This window comes from Sinocyclocheilus rhinocerous, unplaced genomic scaffold, assembly GCF_001515625.1.
Source record: "Sinocyclocheilus rhinocerous isolate Xijiao unplaced genomic scaffold, SAMN03320098_v1.1 scaffold1234, whole genome shotgun sequence".
Taxonomy (NCBI): domain Eukaryota; kingdom Metazoa; phylum Chordata; class Actinopteri; order Cypriniformes; family Cyprinidae; genus Sinocyclocheilus; species Sinocyclocheilus rhinocerous.
The window spans coordinates 1,205,388-1,230,559 of NW_015656153.1; the positions used below are offsets into that span (position 1 = coordinate 1,205,388).

General features: G+C 39.4%; 1 protein-coding gene across 1 annotated transcript in view; it reads left to right on the forward strand.

The window, feature by feature from the left end:
• Positions 1 to 1,027: 1,027 nt before the first annotated feature.
• Positions 1,028 to 25,172, forward strand: part of LOC107719475 (estrogen-related receptor gamma-like) — a 99,079-nt gene continuing 74,934 nt past the window's right edge. Inside the window, exons 1-3 of the mRNA XM_016526893.1 lie at positions 1,028 to 1,307; positions 9,785 to 9,913; positions 21,761 to 22,176. Of these exons, the coding sequence (XP_016382379.1) occupies positions 1,252 to 1,307; positions 9,785 to 9,913; positions 21,761 to 22,176 (601 nt within the window). The 5' untranslated portion in view covers positions 1,028 to 1,251. The remainder of the gene's footprint in view (positions 1,308 to 9,784; positions 9,914 to 21,760; positions 22,177 to 25,172) is intronic.

Here is a 25,172-nt window from a genome sequence, read left to right on the forward strand (position 1 = left end):
CGTCTGCCTCCAAAATCAAAATCCCTGCAAGTTTGGAATATGAAAGACGGTCAGATGCAATTTCTGTGGCGGCGTGGTGGGGCAAGTACAATGGTTTGTAGGCCGGTGCGGCTCCTGAATTTTCTTATCAGTGGGGAATTGCGGTGTGCTGAGATGCCAGCAATATCTTCCCTGCTGCTGCTGGAAATGCAGCGAGCCTGTGACACGCGCGTAAACATACACACGTACTTGCGAATGGCGCGCGCCGGCAGCCTGGATGCCCCGCAAATGTGACTCAATCATTCTAGAACAAAGGGGTGCCTTTGATCTTTCCTCAGCCTTTTCTCGCTGTATCTGTCAGTGATGTGGTCACGGTAGCGTGTGTCCACTCCCTCACTTCCACATTTGCTGTGATGGGCCGCTGTTATGATGTTGCGCTGGATTGCAACGGTTTTGCAGCTCTGTATCGCCACTATTTCCACTCACTTAAAGTGCACGACAACATTCGCAAGCCCGAAAAACTACATTTTTTCATTGCAAAACAAACTGTATTTTTCAATTTGTTTATAACACATATTTTTTTTTAATGTTCCCCGTGCAGGTAGACGAAGGAAACGAATGAGCGTGCAAACAGAGGCGGATGCAAAGCGAACAGCAAGCGGCTTCATTCACAATGTTTTGTATCAACAAAGTGAGCGGTTTTATCTGCACACTTGACAGCGCAAGCCGATAAGCATTGCTGAGGGAGAGACGCGGGCTGCTTCTTTAAACCCTCTCTCACCCCCACTTTCCCTCTCATTACACCACTCCCCCTCCCTCCTTCTCTCCCTCTCTCTCTCTCTCTCTCTCTCTCGCTCGCTCGCTCGCTCTTTGTCTTTCCCCTCCCCTCTCTCCCCGCTCCGTCTCTCTGTGGGCGCAGACACTGCCCTGTCTCACTCCAATTGGCTGGGAAGCCACCAATCTGGCATCCGGGAGGGCCGGGGGGACTGCATATGCAAAGCCCTGCTTCATATTAATGAGCAGCAATCGTGGCTTTAAGTCCTTGATTAGAAGAGTGCAAGAGCTTTTGGTCCCAACTGGCTGTGCCTATAGGCTGTCACCGGGAGAACGGTCCTGTTAATTGCACTGCTCAGTCACGGAAGGGAGAGAGAGGAGGAGGAGGTACAGAGAGAGAGAGGAGCGGAGACAGAGAAGCCAGAGAGAAAGAGAGAGAGAGAGAGAAAACTTTAATTTATAGAAGAGGTTTGCTCAAACGATGATCGCAGAGCGCACATGGATTCGGTAGAACTTTCGCTCCCTGAGTGTTTTTCCCTGCACTCCGAACAACAGTAGGTACATTTTCATTTCTTCTACTTTTACTTGTGTGTCCGGCTAGACTGTTTGTTTTGTCAGTATAGTTCCTGTCCTGGTTTGTTTGTGTGTTTATGTGTGCATGTGGTCACCGTGGTCCTCCTTGTCAAGGTTGTTTTCGCTGTCAGGCAGCGTCTGGAGCCTAGTGTGCGTGCGGACGTACGTTGTGCCGGTAGCTGACGGCTTATCCTCTATTACAGCAATCTGTGTCCGCTTTGACAGGACAGAGTGTTTTGTGTAAATCATTAGGAGTGCGTGGCGGAAAACAACATGAGAGAGAGAGAGAGTGCCGAGGGAGCAGGGGAAGACGAAAGCCATGGGATAGATGGGAGAAAACGGTCTTAGGTGGCTTGAATCGCAGACCGGTCGCACAGCATGTGGCCCGCTAAATGTATTAAAGACGGTGTGCTGGCTCAGAGAGAGAGAGAGAGAGGGAGGGAGGGATTGAGTGCGCGGGGCACGAGCGGACCGTCCAGGAGCCGGCAGAGAGAACAGCTCCTTAGCTTCATATTTATCTCCGTCCCGCTCACTTCTGTCAGCGCAGAGCGAGGAAACATGAATACGCTGATTTAGATGTCAGGTTCTGCACTGGCAGACTTTTATTCTGTTCTAAATACCTGCTATTTTGTTTAGTTGTTTAGTTATAAAATCATGTTAGATAACAGCTAAAAATGAAATATTTTAGGTGAGAAATATAATTAAAATAACATTCATAGTGGTTCTTGAAAAATATATTTTATAAAACAAATTAAAAACAGATTAAGTCATGTCTATTTGTAAAACATTGTGCATTATGTAGTAAGTCTTTGCTTTTTGAATCTGTCAAAATAGTGATGTAGCAGAACAAGTGCACGTACAAGTTTGATTAAAGAAACAACCGAACTATTAACCTCTGCCCTCTGCTGCATATGAATACTGATAAGAAAAACAGGCTGTGAACTGGCAACACCTACAGTACAGAGAAAAGAAAAAAAAAAGACACTGAGAAGGGTCAGAAAGATCACAAACAGGTAACCATCCTGGTCTCCTAAACCTTTAGCCACCGTCCTGCAAAATACAACACACGAGCAGCTCAACTTCAGCCTGAAAGCCATTTATAAACACACCTGAAGAATCCATGCTAACGTAGTTGTGAAAGGGAATTTATTTAGTGATGGAGATTTAAAATATTGTATGCTGATGGAATGACAGCAGTGGCGTGGGTGTGTTGGCACACACCCTGCACAGGATCATTAGATTGACTGGATTATTCAGAGTCATGAAAGGAAATTCGGAGATAAGAGTGTCGGTTCCTCACAGCCTTTTAGCCATTTGGCGCCCGCTCGCTGTTTGATCTTTATTTTAACACAAATTGACTACTGAGATTCTAATTAGTATATTAATGATGGTAATAACAACAAGTGCTGGTTTAGCTATTATCATAATTAGAGACTCTCACCGTCTGCATGTACATTTACATCTGCACGCTCATTTTAATATTTACATTCACAGTTGGAGAGCGTGTTTGTATGTCTTTTTGGATTATTTTAATTATGATGGGAACGTTTATAAATGTTTTTATTATTATTATTAGTATCCTTATCTAGATTTTTGTTATCAAGTTATTTAGGATATCTAAATGTCTATTGTGTGTTTTATAAAAAAATTATTTAAAAGCAGTTTATTTAAAAACAAATAAAAACTGATTTTTAAAATTCATTTAAAATTTGTTTTATACATTATACATATTTATAATTTTTTTAAATGACTTTTTTTTTTTACATATGTGGTGTACAGCTTTGATTGTTCAGCGTGTTTTCAGTTTTGTTTAACGAATGAATGAGGACATTTTAAAATACTTCCATATTTACGTGAAGAAATTCATGCAGCTTCTCAAAAGATTGTCATAAAATTACATGCATGTTTTTCTACTGATTTACATTTTTCCTCAAAACCTTCCGTAAATTTCTAGAATGTATGTGTATAATAAAAAAGAAACTATTTTTAAGCAAAAAGGAGAGGAAGAAAATTACATCAAAGCTTAATGCTGGACATTTTTTAATTTGACCAGAAGCAAGCAGTCAGCTTTTTAAAGGCAATGGAGTGTGAATGTCCACTGGAAGCGCGGGTGTCATGTGTGTAAAATCACTGCTGGACTCTGCAGTGGGCTGAATAGTTCAGCGCAGAATCGTGCAGAAGGTGTCTGAGCCTTCACTCATGCATGTTCAACCTTTTGTCGCTTTTGCGGATGATTTTAAAACTCCCAAACCCCCCTGTGGCCCTTGAAGAAAACTTGATTTTGCGTTTATCTCTACACCCGTTCATACTCCCTTCTCTCTCTCTCTCTCTCTCTTGCGAGAGGCGAATGAAACCCCAGAGGCTGGGATCAGCAGGAATAAAGAGAGATTGTGTAAATTAAATTCCATTTAATCTCCTTATAAAATCATTTACTTAATTCATCTGTCAAATGATGTCAATATGCACAGCGCAGATTTATTTATTCTGCCATGTGTATGTGTGTGTGTGTGTGTGTGTGCGAGGAGGCCTTTGTTGCCGTTCAGTCTTGATTTGGCTCCATCCCATTCCCCTGTGTGAGAGGTGTCGTGGCTCGTCCTGCATGTCTTTCTCTTTCCGTGGCCCCTTGTCGATTACTGTCTGGACACTCTTTGTCTTTACGCTGCCCTGCTTATTGGAGACAGAGCATTGCCACTTCCCCATTATTTGAAGGGGTCTGAGGCATTCCAAGGGTAATTAACTCCAGTTAAAAGAGAGCCCCCTCCCTCCCGGCCCCTCCAGCGGCCTGTCATTCAGGAGAAAAGAGAGGCCGGATGGGGGGCCGTAAGAAAAAAAGGGAAGCTATATTTTTGCTCTTTTGTTAAAAAGTGCAATAAGTGGCCGTCGGATGGACGCACACACTCGTGTGAAACAGTCGCACGCAGGTGCCGCGCACATGAAAACACACAGAGCACACCGTGAGCGTGAGAGCCTGATGATGCAGTTGTCAATTTGTGTGATTTATGCATCAATCCATCAGGATTTTCCGAACGCACTGCGGTTTTAACAGGGCCCACGCCAGCTGAGACTCGCTTGATTGCGTAAAAAAAAAAAAATGACCCACCGGCATTAGCGATTACACCAGAATGTGCTTTATTCTCTGCAATTTTTAGACCTTGGTTTCCCATTTGCTTCTGTCTTTATTTTGCGGATGATTCGTCCTGCTAGAGAGAGGCAGAGCAGGCGCGGGCTGGCTGAGAGCCTGTAGGATACAGTTACAGCAGGTCAATAGGGAGTGTGGTCACTCCAGAAGCAGGAGGGTCCACGAGGGCTAGATAAGGGTGTAAAAATAGTGCTTTTAGCCACTGCGTTTTCCACCGGCTCCCAGCAGACTCACCGTTTGTCTCTCGGCATGCGGATATAGCTTTTCTGAATCTGTTTTCCCTTCCTGTTTAGTTATCTCTCAATAGAAGATGCATTACAAAAAATTTATGTGTCTTTTGTGTGCTGGTTTTGTACTTTAAAAATATATTAATGTAAAATAGTTTTAGAAGTAGATTAGCACTGTGAAGTAAATAATTAGAATATAAGATGAAAATCGGGATGGCATTTTTTTTTTTTTTTTTTTATAAAAGTAACTGGCATTTACATTTGTTTGTGGTTATGTGTGTATACACAGGAACATTTATATATGTGTGAAAGTACAGGATGTTAGAGCTTTAAGGTGGTAAAGTTTCTCCAGTTCTACTGGTGTGAATCCGTACTGATTTTTGAATCTCTTTTAGCTTCATTGGTCTTCAATTAAATTGTGAAATTGTGGTTGTCTCGTAACAGAGAAAGGGAAATGAATCGCCCAGCTGGGTGACGGATGACAGTGAAATATTTCTCTGCGCTTTCTCCTGTCATACATCACGTGTGTGTGTGTGTGTGTGTGATGAGATCAGTATGATGCTTACCATGTAAGGCCCGACTCCTTGCAGTCAGCTGTGGAACGTTTCTGGAGGCTGTTCTGGACTCTTTGAATCGCTGAATTTCTGCACTGTTCGGATACTTGAATCATTTTATATTTCTATTATCTCATGTTTTACATCAAATTAAATTAAGTCAGTCAGAATATTTCAACAAAGTGAGTTATTTCAAAACATTTAGGTGAAAATCTATTTTATTGTTAATGCACTCCGCCGGGTTTGTTTGTAAAACACCTTTGAGCTTCTATAGGGTCGCAAACATATGTATTAATATCTATACGCACACCTTCAGGCCAGTTTTTTCCCTCAAATAAACCAGAATGATGAAATCCTTGGAGAAACGTGCTGCATTTGAAATTCAAATGCCGCTAAATCAAGCCTGTGTATGTCATTTTCTTCAGCACTTTTATGTACATTATCTCGCTGTGCTTGCTTAACATGACTTTTTAAAACCTGTTTAAACGTGTCCCAGTGGAAACGCTTAGGCAAACAGAAGCTATTGTTTCTTTTTCATCTAGAATGCGAAATTTCTTGACTTTTATTTCTGCCCTGCTGTAGATTATCGAAGCGATCCTGATGGGAGGCTTTTGAACAAATCTGCTTATGTGCGGTAATTCTTCCAGACAGGGTACGGATGTACCTGACTGCAGCCTATAGCACTGTTTGAACTTGGGGTTGCATCACATGTATCTGCAGATAGCAAAACAAATTTTTTGGCTTGCTTTGCGGGATGTAAGAGTAGACCTGTGCATGTCTGTGTGATGTGTCAGACGGGTGTATTTGCACTTCATAGCTCCGCTCTCGTCTGCTCCCAGCCCCTGTTGCGCGGGCGAACGGCTGCATTCCCGTAGAGATCCCCGTGCTTCCAGGCTGGAGCGCCCGCACGCGCTCCGTCATATTAAAACTTACAGTCGATCTGCCGCGTGGCCGGCCACGCTGCCTGTGCTGCCCCTGCGTGCGAGGCCTGCGTTTAATTCCACCTGTCCCATTCTTCAGCCTTCAACCCCCAAAGGTTAAATCACGTGCTCGTCAATGTACAATAACAAGAAACCCTGCTGACACGGTTTAAAGCCGCCACCGGTGGTGTCTGTGACATGATAGCACTAACAGTGTGGCTTTTAATAGCTAAAGCTATTATTAAGGAGTTAGATGTAAGTCTATATTTGTGTTTTGTGTTTATAAGCATCTCTGCATGTGTAAATGTTTAAGGCGTGTATGTTTATCGGGTATGTATGTTTTAGCTGGTAGGAGGACTGGGTAATTAGCAGGGTATGAGTAACCAGTCATGTGAGCTGTCAGGAAGGAGTGCGAGAAAGAGAGACAGAGAGATATAGGCATGGCATTTACCGTGCATGGTGCGGCCGTTCCTGCATAAGGAAGAATGGCACCTGTCTAATCAATCAGACCCCCACTATTCACAGATGGAATAGCAACACATGAGTGAGTCGCAGAGCATGGCCGCAACACAGACACACACACACACACTTGGCTTAATTCAGCTCATTGTCCTGCGTGTTAATCCTTGTCCGCATGGATGCAGTACTTAGGCGTTTTGACAGTAGCGTGAAATGGGCTCAGGTAGATCCCTATAGATTCATTCTCTCCTCTAGAAGCGCCTGTTTCTCCCACTGATCTGAAGTGACACTTCATTTTAGCTGTTACTCTTGTTTTCATTGTTTGACCAACCTTTTATTTCTAAAAACCTTTTAGTTCTTATTGTTTTAATAATAATGATAATAATATAAATAATAGTAATAATACATTTAATGAATGAGAATCATGGTTATTATTATTATTATTAGAGTAGTAAAAACTAAAAGGCAATTTTAATATATTAATTAAATTGAATCAAAGTAATTCAGTGTTAGTATAATATTTATCTATTTTCATTGTGGCTTTATGGGGATGATCAGACTTTGTCATTTCGGCACCACCACATGATTTTGTTGATTTTATTTTTTATATTATTATTATTATTGTTTATTTTTATCTTTGTTCTTTCTTTTCTTATAAAATTATATAGGTTTCTTCTCATTTCTTTTATTTTATTTATTTTGTTATTTCATACAATTATGTAGCCCTAAATGGAATAAAGAAGTGAGTAAATGATTAATGTGATGTGCTGTAAAAATTTACAAATTAAAGGAAACATTTTGACTGTGCTCAACAATCCAGCAATCCTGCCCTAATTAATTTCCCTATATTTGCATAAACTATTTTACTGTACATACTCGGGCCACGATTACATTGTTATTTGCATAGCTCTGTCACAAATGCTGTTCTGAAATATCAGCCGTACTTTAGCATTCCAGATGAAATAGATCTTTTGTTTTCTGGAAGTGTTTAGTGAATGACTGAGATAAATGTGTATGTTTGTATATGTCCGTGTGCACGTGCATGTTTTTTATGTGTTGTGTTGTTTACTTTGATTTAAACATTTAAGATGATCTTAAATAAAGAGATTTTATATGCTAGAAATGCATATAAATATGCTTAGAAAATGTATTTACTGCTGTGTTAATGTACTTTTTTACATGCAAACCTTCCTTTCTGATTTCTTTTCAGATGTTTAGTATTGTGCCACTAAAGTCAAAGAGTTTATTGGCTTTTGATGTAATTTTCATCCTCGTTTGCTACTAATGATGCATCCTGTTATATACAGCATGGCCTGTCTACACATCTGACAGGAATGAAACAAAAAAAGAAATATTGCACACTGCTTTAGAAAGCATCCCAGTAGTTAATGACAGATATTTAATGCCGCTAGCATTGGGAGTGCAGTAGTGTGTTTGTGTGTAAAGTCACGTTAAAGAGAGTTGAGAGAAACAGGAGTGTATCAGGACGTGTGGTGTGTGTGATGCTGGAGCTTATCGATTCTGCTGCTCACTCGCCCAGAACTAAAGCCAACACATTACGTGTGTGTGCGTTGCTTTTTTCCACTAAGCTCTGACTGGCTCACCAGCCTCACACACACACGCACAGCACATGCTGTTCTGCCCACTGTTTGTGAGGTAAACACACACTCTGAAGTGTATCACTCCAGAATTAACTCTCAAATTAGCAATGATTGCGACAAAATGATTTGACAATAGCTAATGTTATTCAAACACACTAATGCTCCCTGAATTTTTACATGGATTTCATGTCCTCGAATTTGAGAAATTGATTAGGCCTCAAAATACAAAAAATAGTAAAACTACAATGCAAAGTAAAATTTTGAAACTTTACACTTTAAGCTGAAAGCACAAGATTATTTAGAAACGAAAATTTTTTTTTTAATGGACATTCAGCGAGAAATGCCTAAACTTAATCGCAGACAGATAGAAGAGGCGGATCGACAGAAACGAAAACAAGAGCCTGAGAAAGAGAAAGACGGGAAGACAGATCTTCATGGCTGCGTTCTCTCAGACAGCCGCTGAAGCACAGCATTAGTTGAGTGATTAGTTTCATCAGTCCGAGTGTGGGGACAGTTGGGGGTTGTGCGGCTCTAATGACATTGAACGTGTTTGCTGAGTTGGAACGGAGAAGGAGAATTAGGGGCCTCCTCTGTTAATTAGAGAGTGTGGCAGACTCACACACTCAGCCGCACTGCCTGTGGCTCGTACCACTTCACTTCCTTTGCGCTCCAGTGCTTTACTTTAATCGTACAAAATCCACAGTTTGGAATCTTCAAAAATGAGCATTTCATCTTTGATGGAGAGCTCGTTGTTTAAGCCGAGAACTTTAAGTGTGTGTTAAAGTGTGCAGGTGTTTTTCTTAGGTGCTTTTTGTGGCCTCAATTAATTTCCATAAGTTTGTATAAAGATTTTGCTGTACTAACACACAGCCGAGGGTTATTTACACCCAGTAAGTCTGCAACAGACACTCCTGAATCAGTCTTTTGTTTTCTTCTGAGGTGTCTTTGAATGTTTTCTATGTGATTTTTTTTTTTATGTGATTACCTGCAGCTGAGAGTTTGTTAAAAGCAAGATTTGATTAATAAGGACGTCTATCTTTGTCCTTGAAATGCCCGATGATTAGCAAATAAACTGGCATACGTCAAAACATTCCTTATTCGTTTATATGATCATTTCTCAACCAGTTCTGCCCCCTCTGATTCAGAGGGTCCCATAAAGCCACGGGCTCTCCCGCCCTTATGTGTACAAGGGCCACGGGCGTGCGTTGATCTCCCCGATTCTTTCTTTTATCTGCCGACACCTCAGACTTGTTAAATCTGCGGCCGGTAGAATGATGAGTCTGTGCATTAAAAATGCCAAGGCCGGTTTCAGTTAATGCCTGGCATGAACAAAAGAGTCTGTCTTTACCCTCTTCCGATCCTCAGCGGAGATGCACAGTTACAGCCGATCCATTGAAGAATGCCGGTCAGGAAAGAAGGAATATTTTCTCTCACAGAGTGCCGAGCTGCGTCACTGTCTGTCAGCAGTTAATGGCTCAATGGTTCTTTATCAGAATTCCTCAGTCCATCTCACTGACCCTCGTTTTTATTCCTTTTCTTGCTCTCCCTTTTGTTGTAGAATGAATTTATCAAAGACCCAAGTTAATAGCGAAGATAAGTACGCCAAATGCGGCGCTTGGAGAACACAACAGCAATACGACATCGAGGCCAGTCACATGCGTGATGCACATGCTCTATATAACCAAAGGTAAGGAAAGGACCAAAAATAGTGTAATCAAAAGTCAAAATCAGTTGTGGTGATTATTATTTTATTGTTTGTTTGTATGTTTGTTTGTGTTTTGCCTGCCCAGCTATTATTTATCCATGCTTGCTTCATTCAAGTCAGTGTCTTAGTCTAGTTCATCCAGTGTTTGTGTAGATAGATATGGAAAGTTTATGTTGAGTTTATGGGTATAGGTTAGAGAGGTTGCCTGTTGTCGCCCACTCCAGATGCAGAGGAATGTGTTAAATGCTTCAAGGATTCCGATTAGCATATAAATTTAGATGTATGAAGATCATTGCTCCGATCACGAGTCAGTGAGTTTTATCTAGATTTAGTGGGGGCTGATTTGCGTATAAAATACAGCCAGATGTGACCAGTTAAGAGTCTTCACCAGGCCCTTCTATCTCTCTCTCTTTCTCTCTCAGACCATCTTCTGTAAAATGTCTTTGTTTGACTGTTGTAATTTCAGGTCATTTATGGTTATTACTTTAGAGGTTACGGAAGGGTCAGAGAGAAAAGTGCCTTCACCGCTTTAATTTATTTTCAAATGGTACATTTTATTTTCTTGGACATATTAATTTTCAGTAACATTTGTATTTTTATTTATTTATTTATTTATTTATGTTATTTTGTTTTTTTTTGCAAGAAAATGCCAATATGGAATGTAAGTTAACACTGTAAACAAGTGAATTATTTCTGATGTGTTTAAAGGTACTTCATTAGAAATAGTATGAAAAGCATTGTATAAATGGTTTTATGTTGCTTTGAACACTCAACTTCCTTGTTTTTGGAGTTTAGTTAGATGTGTGTCCTAGGGCAGGATTTTTTGGAGATTTACTCAAACCTTTGAAAAGAAGGTGACTGTGCTTTGATGGGGGCCCTCAAATGAATTACATGGATTAGATTTGGGACAGGTTAGTCTGGGTCAAACCAATTAGCCTCCATTCGCATGCAAGAAGTATTCTCCACTCTAAGCCAATCAGGATCACGTTACTGGTGTAGTCGGAGCTTGTGGCTCTCGATAGACAGGCCCTGCCAGGCAATCCAGTGTCACGCCATGGGCCTGAAACAAAGCATGCTGGGAGCTGGAGGACATGGCTCTCACCCTGAACATCCACATTGGTCGCAGAACAGTTTGAGTTCTTGTGTTTATTCGTTTTGAAGGGCTAGATGTGCATCAGTGGTGTAAATTCAGGGTTGAAGCTAATGCTAATGCTAACAGGCATGTCAAACACATTCACACACACACACCAAACAGAGCAGGATGTTTCACTAGCAGCTGTATCTAAAGATTTGAGGTTAGTCACACATAGATACACACACATGTACGCTTGCGAGCACACAATCTTACGGCGATGGCCGTACATTCATGTGATACACAAACACACACTGTTTACAGTTCAATCAATTAAGATTCACACAGATTTGTGGGAAAAGCATGTATTAATAGACTAGTGCAGGGGATCTTTGGGAACCAGGAGAACTTTGAACGCTCGTGGAAGTCTGCTTGGATAAATAAATCCCTTTACTGAAATAGGCGAACACCCACCTTCAACACTTCCTCGCACACATGCACACACCTTCCTCTGATAAGTCTCATTTCAGAGCGGAGTGAGAGAGACAGAAGCCTGGTCCTGGGGTCAGGGGAAAAACCTCTCCATCTGCTGGTGAGCTGTTGCCTAGATGCAAGCCATTTCCCAGATAAACGGAATTAACTGATTTAGCTCCTCGGCCTCTAGAGGCACTGTTTTATTTATATGATCAAATACTCGTAAAATGATTAATTTGTCAAGGGAGCGGCTTGTTACTGTAAATTTAGCGGGTTGTGTAATAAACTAGATTGCCTTAAACGCAGATGGGAAATGAAGGGCTTTTGGGTGCAGTGCGGTGTGGAGATTGGATTGAATCGCAGGTTTATAACTGGGAGGATTATTAGACTGAGGTGTTTTATATTGTGTTAAAACTTAAAATCTTTCAGGAGTCTCAGGGCCGAATGTGATGGGCTGGGGCTACTTGTTGGAAGTAGATGGATGTTGATTTTATTGAAATTATGTTTTACAAATGGATAAAAGTCATATAAACTGGAAAAAATATATTTTTGTATCTTAAACATCTTTTTTTTATTTCAAGCATTTTTTTTATTTAGATTTTCTAATATGTGACCCTGGACCACAAAACCAGTCAATTTTTTTGAAATTGAGATTTATACACCATCTGAAAGCTGAATAAATAAGCTTTCCATTGATGTATGGTTTGTTAGGATAGGACAATATTTGGTCGAGATACAACTATTTGAAAATCTGGAATCTGAGGGTGCAAAAAAATCTAAATATTGAGAAAATCGCCTTTAAAGTTGTCCAAATGAAGTTCTTAAGACAATGCATATTACTAATCAAAAATTAAGTTTTGATATATTTACAGTAGGAAATTTACAAAATATCTTCATGGAACATTTTTGGCATAAAAGAAAAATCAATAATTTTCACCCATACAATGTATTTTTGGATATTAATACAAATATACCCCTGCAACTTAAGACTGGCTTTCTGGTCCAGGGTCACATTTTTCTTTGAACAAAATAACATTGGGATGCACAAAAATTGCATAATTTTCATTTCAGATTAACTATTTCTTATATATTATTATATATATATATAACAAAATATTCATATCAGTGTTATTATAGTATAATTAAGATACTGTTACAGTTTTAATTATTTTTTATCTTTTTTTTTTCTTTTTAGTTTTAGTTAAAGTTTTAGTAATTTTGATGTGTTTTGACTTTTTTGTTTGTTTTTGTATATACTTCAGTTTTAGTTTTAGTTATTTTAGTGCATAAAATTAAATTAAAATGAGAAATGTTGCTTTGGCAACAAACTAAATAAAAAAAAATATATATATTTTTTTCATTTCAGTTAACATTTTATTTTAACATTTTATTTTATTTCAAGTAAAGATTTTTTTCATGGTTTTAATTTTTGTTTCAGATTTAGTTTTAGTTATTTATAATATTCCTCAGATTCATATTCCTGATTATACATTACATTATTTATGATATTCTTGAATTTTATTTATTTTTTAAAATTTTCATGTTAGCATTACTTAATCTAAATATAATGCATTTATCATTGCTCCTATTATATTTTAAATGTTTATTCATTCATATCTATTAATATATGTGTTAATATATTACATATATTACATATATTTTTATATGTATTATTTTGGGGATTATTATTTATATTATTATATTTTGTGTGTGTGTGTTTATATATAGTCAAATAGTAAATTACTATTGTCTCAGACAACTATAATGAAAGAAACGGCATAGCTGTGGTAGTTCTGTCATTGAAAGTAGAATGATGTTACCGTCTTTGCCATCAAAGCATCAAAGATGCTGAAAAATGATTTGACTATTTGTGCCTCTTCTTTCACCCTAATGAAAGTGTGCCTGCAGACATGGACGGTGTTTCGTTCGGGGTTGGGGACGGGCTCCGTGCAGAGAGAGAGAGAGAGAGAGTGGCAGAACGGGTATTACAGAGGTAAACCCGATTATGGGCGGAATGTGAATTAGATTTTGTAACAGATGGTGGTGTTGAAAATTTAAGATGCTTTGCGGCAGGGGAAGGCAACAGCAGCTCGGCGCGTCTCCATGCGAGGGGGGGTGATAGACAGCTATAACTCAGGACAATCCTGCCTTGACAGCCAATTTCAAGAATCTGATCTGGTTAAAGACATGGCTTTCACCGGTTCACTCACCAAAAAACAACCACCATTTCTCTCTCTCACTCCCTCCCTCTTTTTCCAGCTCTCAGCACCTCTTTTACACGCTTGTCATATTTCCTGGAACAAAATCCTCTTTAACCATCTGTTTAATAGAATGTGTTTTTAATCTCCGTTTTTTAACTCCCTTTATTTTTTATTATATTTACGTGCAATTTCATTTCTTTGAGACTGCAGCTCATCCTCGCTTATCTGCTCTCATGTCCTGTTACTTAATCTAAATATAATGCATTTATCATTGCTCCTATTATATTTTAAATGTTTATTCATTCATATCTATTAATATATGTGTTAATATATTACATATATTACATATATTTTTATATGTATTATTTTGGGGATTATTATTTATATTATTATATTTTGTGTGTGTGTGTTTATATATAGTCAAATAGTAAATTACTATTGTCTCAGACAACTATAATGAAAGAAACGGCATAGCTGTGGTAGTTCTGTCATTGAAAGTAGAATGATGTTACCGTCTTTGCCATCAAAGCATCAAAGATGCTGAAAAATGATTTGACTATTTGTGCCTCTTCTTTCACCCTAATGAAAGTGTGCCTGCAGACATGGACGGTGTTTCGTTCGGGGTTGGGGACGGGCTCCGTGCAGAGAGAGAGAGAGAGAGAGTGGCAGAACGGGTATTACAGAGGTAAACCCGATTATGGGCGGAATGTGAATTAGATTTTGTAACAGATGGTGGTGTTGAAAATTTAAGATGCTTTGCGGCAGGGGAAGGCAACAGCAGCTCGGCGCGTCTCCATGCGAGGGGGGGTGATAGACAGCTATAACTCAGGACAATCCTGCCTTGACAGCCAATTTCAAGAATCTGATCTGGTTAAAGACATGGCTTTCACCGGTTCACTCACCAAAAAACAACCACCATTTCTCTCTCTCCCTCCCTCCCTCTTTTTCCAGCTCTCAGCACCTCTTTTACACGCTTGTCATATTTCCTGGAACAAAATCCTCTTTAACCATCTGTTTAATAGAATGTGTTTTTAATCTCCGTTTTTTAACTCCCTTTATTTTTTATTATATTTACGTGCAATTTCATTTCTTTGAGACTGCAGCTCATCCTCGCTTATCTGCTCTCATGTCCTGTTCGGGTTGAATAGATGGGTGCCGCGCTCCAACAGCGGTAAAGCAGTGATTTTAGGCATATTGCTTATTGAAAAATGCCAAAGCTTATTTGCTCTGCCCTGTTCTTTAGAACCTGTCACTGCCGAAGAAGCAGACGTTCGCTCCTACCCACAATAACGTCAGATAATGAAATAATGATCACGTCAAACTTCACAAATCCCTGTTTTTGTTTTTAAACCCTAGTTTGACCTCTTACATTGACAGCGATTCGGCTAGATCTTATTTATTTTTAAGTGTATTTGTGTGTGTGTGTGTGTGTGTGTGTCTATATGCTGTTCGTGCTGCTGAGAGGGACATCTTACCTGATAAAGCAGAACACTTATCTGCCCGCACAAGAAAATGACCTAAATCATCAAGATTTTCATCTACGAGTTTGCCAGGGTCTGTCACACACACACACACACACACACACACATACATGACTCTTATCGGGTTTGGACATCTTAACCCTGTACTGTTGCCAGTGAACAAGAGACAACCGCATATATATAAAAACTTTAAATAATTTGTTGGCTACAAATTATTTAATGTTTTTATATATATGCGGTTCTCTCTTGTTCACTGACAGCAGTACAGGGTTAAGATGTCCAAACCCGATAAACCCGATCTAAATATACATTCTTATCTCTCTGCATTTACAATATTGTATTAGGAGCTTTGCGAAGGGCTACTGGTTGTCCTGTAGTATTTATTACACAGCAGAGCGTTAGCTCCTCATCTCCACTGGCCTGCTGCTGGCATTTTTACGGCAGCTCGCTCCATTGTACAAATGTGTTTTTGCCATTATCACATTGATTGTATGTAATCAGAGGTGTTATTTTGCAGGCGTCCATCGACAATGAAGTGAATTACTACTTTCCTACCCAGTAATGTTATAACAATTGATCTGCCCATACAGCCGGAAAAGGCAACCTGTTTCGCATGTCTGTATTTCTCATGCGAGAACAAGTGTAATCAGTATCCCGTCAGTACAAAGGCAGTTCAGTTCCTGTTTAATAAGGTTTAATTGAATATCTTACAGCTTTCTATAGGGCAAATGCACATTTATCTCACTCTAAGAGTGAAAAAAATGTTTAGGAATGCATTTTAAAATATTTTGTATAAGTAGTTATTTAAAAGAATGGAATACTTTGGGGTACAAAAACAGAAAAAAAAAGCATTTATTTTTTCTAATTATTCTTTTTTGTATATATAATCAGAATTATATATTGAATTTTCTGAATTTTTATTTGGTATGTCACACTTTTACGTTTTTACTTTATTACAGTATATTTCTTTTGCATTTTGTCTTAAAGGGTTAGTTCACCCAAAATTGAAAAATCTGTCATTAATTACTCACCCTCATGCCGTTTCAAACACGTAAGACCTTCGTTCATCTTCGGAACACAAATAAAGATATTTTTGATGGAATCTGAGAGCTCTCTGACCCTGCATAGACAGCAACGCAACTGAAATGTTCCCAAGTCCAGAAACGTAGCAAGGAGATCTGTAAAATAATCCATTTGACATCAGGGGTTCAACCGTAATTATACGAAGCTACGAGAATAGTTTTTGTGCGCAAAAGAAAAAAAAAACGACTTTGTTCAACAATTCGTCTCCTCCACATCACCCTGGTGCCATTTTGGAGAGTATCCGCTGGACGTAAAACAACGTATGCTGTTCTGTGTCAGCTGCGTCATGCCGGATCTGTGTCCAACGTTGTTGTGATTTGATCTGAACAGAAACAGCGTATCCGCGTGATGCGGAGGAGACGAATTGTTGAATAAAGTAATTTTTTTTTTCTTTTGCGCACAAAAATTATTCTCGTAGCTTCGTATAATTACGGTTGAACCCCTGATGTCAAATGGATTATTTTACAGATCTCCTTACTACGTTTCTGGACCTTGATCGTGGTAATTACATTGCTGTCTATGGAGGGGATGAACGAAGGTCTTACGGGTTTGAAACGACATGAGGGTGAGTAATTAATGACAGAATTTTCATTTTTGGGTGAACTAACCCTTTAACATTTTTCTTTATAGAAAATACTAAAACATCTAGGTTTAAATGAAAAAAATGTATAAATAAAGATTTACAAATGTAGTCCCAGACTTTTTTGAATATATGATCATTTTATTTTAATTATTTAAAAAAAATAAGATAATCAAGTGTTTTTTTTTTTTTTTTCCCAAAACATTTTTCCCACACATCCAGTGCTATATGCATCTAAACAGTCAATAGCTCTCATGGACAGTTGTGTTTCAGCGTTTAGCAGACTGTGCTCCCTCCAGCTATCCGTGATCACACAGACTTACTGCTTCCGGCAAAGAGAGAGAGAGAGAGAGAGAGAGAGAGAGAAACTCTCAGTGGCTGCACCTTAATGCAATGATTATATGTTTGCCTCTATAGTTGTCAGAGCACTGGATCAAACAGCCTAATGACACCTTGTCATTGCCAAGTGGCTGTGTTTTCCAAAATTGTTTTCCTGCTGATTTGTGACACCTTGCCTGAGCAAATAAATAAGAGAGAGTCGACTGCTAGAGGAAAACAAAAGGAAAACAATAATCTCTTTGGTTGCAGATCCACTCTGAAATTTTACTTTCAACAAATAAATGGCTTAAATATTTGAAGTCCGGATAAGATCAGGAATACACTTCTGTCCTTTGTACAGTGACTGCACATCTGAGACGTTTTGTGCTACTCTCTCGAAAATGACTGGATGTGACTTTTCTTTTTAAGTTTTTCTAATTACTAAAACGGAATGATTATTGGTCATGATTAGAGAAAGTTATGTCGTTGGTAATGACGATAGAAATCAGGGCTGAACAACTATTCTGCTGGCCTGGTTTGGCCAGTTGTTCAAAATGTATTGAATTTTTTTTGTAGAAATATATTTTTAAATCTTCCACGTCAGAAACATTCTTAATTTTTTATGTAATTTTTATTATATTTATTTTCATTATTTACATATTTATTAGTTTTTAATTTGCAATAATAGATAGTAGCTATAATGCAACGGCATAAGAGCTATACATTTCTGAAAAAATATGGAATATTTTTCTTAATGATTTCAACCCAGTTTTACTGATGCTTCCCAGACTGTCTATAAATCATTCTAGCCATTTTTAACAACCTCATTTGTGTTAGCCAGCTTGTATGAATTAGCAGAATTCACAGCAACACAATTCAGTTAAAAAAAAGGAAAAGACAAATGTTGTTTGTTTGTTTGTTTAAAGGATCCCAATAAGTTTTTAACTAGAACCTTATCATAATGACAGCGTTTGGTATAATTTACGAGAAATTTGCAAACTCAGGCACTATTTATAATATTGAATCACAATAATGTCCCTAACAATAAAGAACAACTGATTATGTCTTGAGCTTTTTTTTTTTGTCTTGTCTCTCGGCTGACTATCGCCTGCCTTTTTTCTACCCTTCCACTTGACGATTATTATTTCCATTCATAAGCTTAAACTAAATTCCTCTGCTTTTCAGCATAAGAACTCCTTTTGTTAATGGCACACTGTGGGATTGAAGCTCGGCGCCAGGCAGTGGTGAAAACAGATAAAATCATTACCTCTCAAATAGTCTCTTCTCTGTCGGAAAGGGCTTTCTTTTCTTCTAAAATATAGGCTTTAGAATTCCATTTCTCTTAGAGCTAATGTGAATTTTACTGCCTCTAATTTTGGATTCAAGTGCGGCCTAGAATAAAAATCCTCCATCTGACAATTGAATTTATAGAGAGTTGTGAATATTGCAGGTTTGGATTAATAGAGTCATAGAATTTCAAAGAGCAAGAGAAAGAGAGCAAGAGAAAGAGAACGCTAATAACTTTCAGTCAAAGTTATAGAGCAGGGTGTCTCCTGTTGAGAACCTTAAGAGCGGCGCTGTAAAGCACGAGGGGCTCTTACAATGCTGGCCCTTTCCTCTTTTGTTACCCGTCGTTTTGACTTCACACTCTCTGTGTCACTCAGGACAGGAGGCGGGTTTCTCAGCTGCCCCACAAAAACCAGTTTGTCTTCGTTACCCAAAATAGAATGAGAGAATATGTTGCGAGTGTAAACAGTCAGTGCTTGTGTTTTCACTGATTTTAACCGGCTTTACACTGTGTATAAATACACAACATGCATCCTTGACATTACTGGAATGTTCTAGAATACCTTTGTGGCCCTCCGCACACCCCAGGACACCTGTCTTCGAGTACGAGTATGAGTGTGTGTGTGCGTGTCGGTGGTGCATCAGTAGAAGTGTAATAGGAGCTTTTTCATAATCGATTGCCTCTCACTGCAATACAAGGAAACAGGTGCCTTGACTCAGCACATTTTGAGCTTTTACACCAATAGTTATACGTTCACCTATTCTTAAGATTTCAGTAGTGCAAATTTTTGTATTTTATTTTATTTTATTTTTTCATTGAGTTACCCCAGACCCTGATACAACAAATGACAGAGTTAATAATTTTAATACTATAAAAAATTTATTATTATTATTATTATACTTTTTTAATTATCCAGTAATTCAATGTATTTAAAATTGGTTCATATTACTAAAAAATTTAACTGGGCCAGTTCTCATTTGTTCTTGGCCTGCCAATATTTTCACTGGTCTCACGGCAATATATTTTTTTTTGTAAAAATACATATTTAAATCTTATTTAAATATAATCAAATTTTTTGTGTTTTATTTGATTTATTTTATTTTATATACTAATGGCATTATTAGCCAGCTAGATCTTGGCCATGCTTAAAATTCATTAGTCAAAGTTCATAGTGCTAAAATGTTTTCTCATGTGTTACATTCCTAGAATCCAAAAATTAATTTTTTTGAAAAATATTTTTTTCCAATATATGCTGTTTGATCTGTTTCTGTAAAATTCCTTTGAATATTAAGGTGGTCTGGTTTCTTTAACGATCTCCCTCATTCACTCTCACACTCTCTCTTGCTCTCTTGCTTTATGGGCCTCAGAAGAAGTAATCTTTTACAAGCCGACCGGATTTTAGAGCCCTCATTTAGAAGCGGGCTTCCTTAATTAAAAAGACCTTTGTGTGGTCTTCCAGACTGTCTCTTTTATTTGTCCCCCTCCATCTCCATGTTAAAATGGTCCTGATGTGTTGTCTGTATAAATCCTCCACGATTTTCTTTCTGTCTCTATTACGACTTTGTTCCTCTGCCATCATCTCGCTTTTCACACACCTTACTGCTAATGCAGTTAAGGGAAAATAGAGAGCGCGTTTGAGTGTGACCTCACACTCAGTCTATTTGAAATCACAACCCCCAAAACCTTTGAGGATTTTAGAGAAACAAACAGTCCCTGAACGATCACATTTTGCTAAATGTAGATACTGAAGTGCAGCTAATTGACACGGTTTGGTGAAGTGCCGCTCTCCACCCCACTACGCCCTGCAGGACCCAGCTCAGGGTCTTCTGGATTGTTGACAGGGGAAACGGTTAATCCACTCTTGCAGGCCTTGAAGCCTCCTGTAAGACAGAGCAGAGATATCTATTAATTACAGCGCTCATTAATAGGCCTCACTCCCAGGGCTGTGTGGGTGGAGGGGTGGTTCAACTAAATGGGTTGGCGGTATCGAGCGATATGGGCGGGGTGGGTGGGGTGGTCGGCCTGCTCTTTTGTTTGGCTTTGAAGAGTCTCTACTTTTGACTATGTGGGTGTCTGTTTGTGTTACTGGATTGATACTGGATCTTTGTGTCTGTCTAGCTGATTTTTTGTTTTCTGTCAGTCGATGCGTGTGAGCGTGCGTGTGTGTGAGCGTGCGTGTGTGTGTGTGTGTGTGTGTGTGTGCGATGGTGACTGGCCACGGGCGAGGATGATGGAACTGCTTTGTGCCTCCGCACTGATTAGAGTCATGTAGAACAAGTTGATATTGACTGGAAAGTGAGTGATGGCGCTGAGCTCTCCGTTCTGTCCCTCTCTCTTCCGCCCTGCAGACGCTCATCTGTCATGGTGCATTTGATCACCGGATTCCACCTCTTGATCCATAATCACAAGAAAAGGCCTTTAGCACTTTTTGGTGGAGATAGACAATTTTGGTCCATGAGAAATGACAGGATTTGACTCATGCTTTGTAACTCGACAGTAAATAACTTCAGATAATTATTTGCTCTGTCAAATTAATCTGAATGGTCCGAGTTCAAATTTATATTGAAGAAAAAAAGAATAAATATGTATATATCTTTTGCATATATATATATATATATATGAAATGCAAAAAATATTTGTGCATATATGCAAAAGATAATTATGTACATTATAATCAATTAGAACCTGACTCCACTAAGATTCGTTAAATTGGGCAAATAATGACAAATGCATAAAAACGCGTGCATATAAAATGATAACTGTCAGAAGTTATGTATATATTTAAAACTATTAGGACATGTCTGAGTAGGTTGTGGCACATTTCTTTAGAACTCAATTGGCTGCAAGCTATGCTAGAGTAGCGATGTTAGCTCTCCTCTTTACAGCCTTGTAGATATACAACCATTCAGATACTTTAGTGAGACCCAAGGGACCGTGGCACACTGGCTCTCATATGCCTCTCCTCTTATGTTTCCTCTCAGAGAAGTCATTAACATGCTAAAAAAATAGAATTCTGAATTCACAATCAGGGGCTTTTTTTAGCTGCTGAATCCTCTGTTCTCTCAGGCTAAGGCACAGATGGACCCATGTGCAAAATGGAGAGTTGCTGGGGGGGCTGGGTTGTATGTTTCTTTTTCTTTTGTTTTTCTCAATGGCTTGGTATTGGTGACACATTTTAAGTCTCCCCTGCTGAAAAGACCATTTTAGACTAGCCTGAATTTACCAGAATAGGAGCATATAAGTTCTCAGGCAGTCATTTTCTTGGTTTCCACACTACTGTCGGTCATGTTCTAACACTTCTGTGTTTGTCTCATTATGTTTTGTCCATGTAGGCTGCTCTGCAGAATGTCCAGCAAGGACCGCCACATTGAGTCGAGTTGCCCCTCCTACATAAAGACGGAACCTTCCAGCCCTGCCTCACTGACGGACAGCGTAAATCACCACAGCCCCGGCGGCTCCTCAGACGCCAGCGGTAGCTACAGCTCCACCATGAACGGCCATCAGAACGGTCTGGACTCACCCACTCTTTACGGCCCAACCGGTGCTCTGGTTCCCAGCGGAGCCGGAGCCAAGCGTTACGAGGACTGCTCCAGCACCATCACGGAGGACTCGCAGATTAAATGCGAGTACATGCTGAACTCCATGCCCAAGCGCCTGTGTCTGGTGTGTGGGGACATCGCCTCCGGCTACCATTACGGCGTCGCCTCCTGCGAGGCCTGCAAGGCCTTTTTCAAGAGGACCATTCAAGGTTGGCTTTTACCCTCCCTCAGCTAGAACTTCAGCTAAGTTCAGGTGGCAGGCCAAGGGGTCAGAGAGTGAAATACCTAGAATCAGCACAAAGCAATTCCACACATCCAACATCCTCTGGTTTTACTCCACCTAAGCAGCTTTCTGTCCAGTAGACGTGTAAAGCCAGAGGGTGGTAATGCTCTTATTATGGAATTTGCTGCAAAGAAATAAACATTTCCTGTCTTATTCCTTCAGATTAACAAGCTTGATCAGTTATTTCAGAGCTTAGAGGTAATTGAATATACTGGGAAGTTACCCATCTGCTAGTTTTTTAGTAGTGGCAGTGAAGCTCTGAGGAACAAAGTAGGTGCTGAATAAATGGGTCAAATATTATGCTTGGCCTGAACACATTCCAGAAGATGGGAATTTGACATATCGGTATGTTTCATCCGATTAGCCAATAAAACTCTTGGTGATTTCCAAAAACATCCCATCCAGCTGGACATTTATTGACTTCCAGACTGGCTGGTTTTTGAGGGAAGGAGCAGGGTTGGGGAGTTAAGGGATGCAGAGGCGTCAGGACCACGGTTCGGCTGGGGCATTGGGACAGGCGGCGGCACGGGCGCCATGGCCACTCAAATCGATGGCAGCTGGCATTCTGGTGGCACTCCTCCAATGCCACCTGACAACCTGCATCTATCACCTCCCAACTGAGCCACTCGTAGCCAGGCGGTGTGCAAAATATGGGAGGGGAACACCAAGAATGCAACCTTAAAAAGCCCAGAACATTCCCAAATCCATTCCCTACTTCATAGCCATAGCATAAGGTCAGCCCAAGGTCACGTTGTTGCCATGTTCTGGTAATGAGCTTCATTGGCATTTGAGTGCGACTGATGAATGATGGAAGTGTAGCGTTTAGTATGAAGACAGGCAGTGGAAGGAAGCGCTAGGCACATTTTATTTCTTGTTTGAAACCTCTCGGCAGCCGCTTGAGTGATAGACAATGGACATTGCACTAATCGACTGCCATCTAACTCAAATCACATCACTCTATCCTGTCAGCGAACACACACACATGCAGCCTCCTTTCCACTGTGTTGATAACCTGGACACAGCGCTCAAGCCATTGGCATTCAACTACTGGTAGGAAAGCACCTATATTAGATTGGCAAGGATTTTTCCCCCCTCAAAACATTCCCAGCTGGTTAAGACCACTCAACCGGCCTCAGCCCTCATGAGAATCACCTCGCATCTTCACATTCCACATTCATTCCTCCCAATCCAAAGACCCTAATGGATTCTGGAGATTACCTGACTAATGAATATTGGAGCTCAGTTTAATGGACATGCATACTTTAAATACTGTTTCCTGTTGAATTAGCAGTCTTGAGCATTTAGCCCCCCTGCTCGCGCTGCTAATTGCTTTTTAATGAGGAAACATCAGTTCACAGAAGAGAAGTCAATACAAATCAGTGTTTACAAAGTCTGATTAACTCTGAAATATTTCATCAGTGTGGAGGTCCCAGACGGGCGCTATGTTAATTGCATGAGTGCGTGTGTGAGAGAGTCTGTTTCAGCCCAAGAAGTGTGAGTGCACGTATTTGTGTTCTAATGGTTATTCTATTGCACAGATTCTCTCCATACATTGATAGTTACAACACTGCCATAAGCCGTTCCAAACCCTAAATTTGTTAAATTAAATTACTATATCTGGCAAGTAATTCTTATAATACAGCCAAAAAAACTATTTAAATGCTTTTATTGTGTGCCAGATTACTCATCAGGCTTCTATTTGCGTGCTGTTGCAATAACAAGCATATATCATTGCGTTTTCCCCTCTCATAGCATCATAATGCTCAAAGAACACGCTGTAATAGTCTCCTCTATGCCAGGAATCGTAGTAGCAAACTTGTGGCTCTCTGTGTGTGTTGATGTGGGGGATTGGTAGGATGAGGAGCCGTGTTAGTGGTCACCAGGCGATTGGAAGTTCACACAGAGGTGAATTGTGACCTGCAGGTCTTTGTTTAGGTTTAGTAAAGTCTGGCCTGCCTATCCAGCTTCACACAGCTCTGAGACACATGACCTCTGAGGAGAGCCATTGGCACTTTTCTGCGTGACCTTTTGGCTCTCAGTCACACACACATATGTAGATATGATGGGAAGTGATTGCTGTATTTCAGTGTCTTCTTTCGAAGTGACAAATGGAGGTTGGGTGTGCACTTAAAGTATTTTATTTGTTGAGAGTACATCAATACTTTTCTAAAGTTTGAGGTCAGTAAGATTTTGTATTTATTTATTCAGCAACAGTGCATTAAATTGATCAACAGTGGCAGTAAAGACAATTATAATGGTACGAAAGATTTAAATTTAAAATAATTGCTGTTGTTTTGAACTTTTTATTTGTGAATTAAATCAGTTTCCACAAAAATATTGCAGTGATTGATAATATATTTAATAATAATAATAAGAGTAACAATAAATATTTCTTGAGCACCAAGTCAGCATATTAGAATGATTTCTGAAGAATTGTGTGACACTGAAAAATCAGCTTTGCCATCTCAGGAATAAGTTACATTTAAAAAAAATTTTTAAATAGAATCTTTTAAATTGTAATACTATTTAACAATATACTGTATACAGTACAGTATATAACTTATTTGTTTCAAAAACAATAAAGGGGTGGTTCATTGCGATTTCACTTTTTTAACGTTAGTTAGTGTGTAATGTTGCTGTTTGAGCATAAACAATATCTGCAAAGTTACAAAGCTGAAAGTTCAATGCAAACGGAGATATCGTCTTTTAAAATTCTGTCAGTTTAATGCCTACAAAAACGGCTGGTAGGGACTACAACGAGTTACTTCCCGGGTTCGTGACATCACAAACACAGATAAACCCCGCCCTCGGGAAAAAGGCAGCAAAGGGGGCGAGGCCATGCTGCGCTGCTTTAGAGAAGAGGAAGAGAAAACGTCTCCAGGTTACGTATGTAACCATGGTTCCCCGAAGGGAACGAGACAC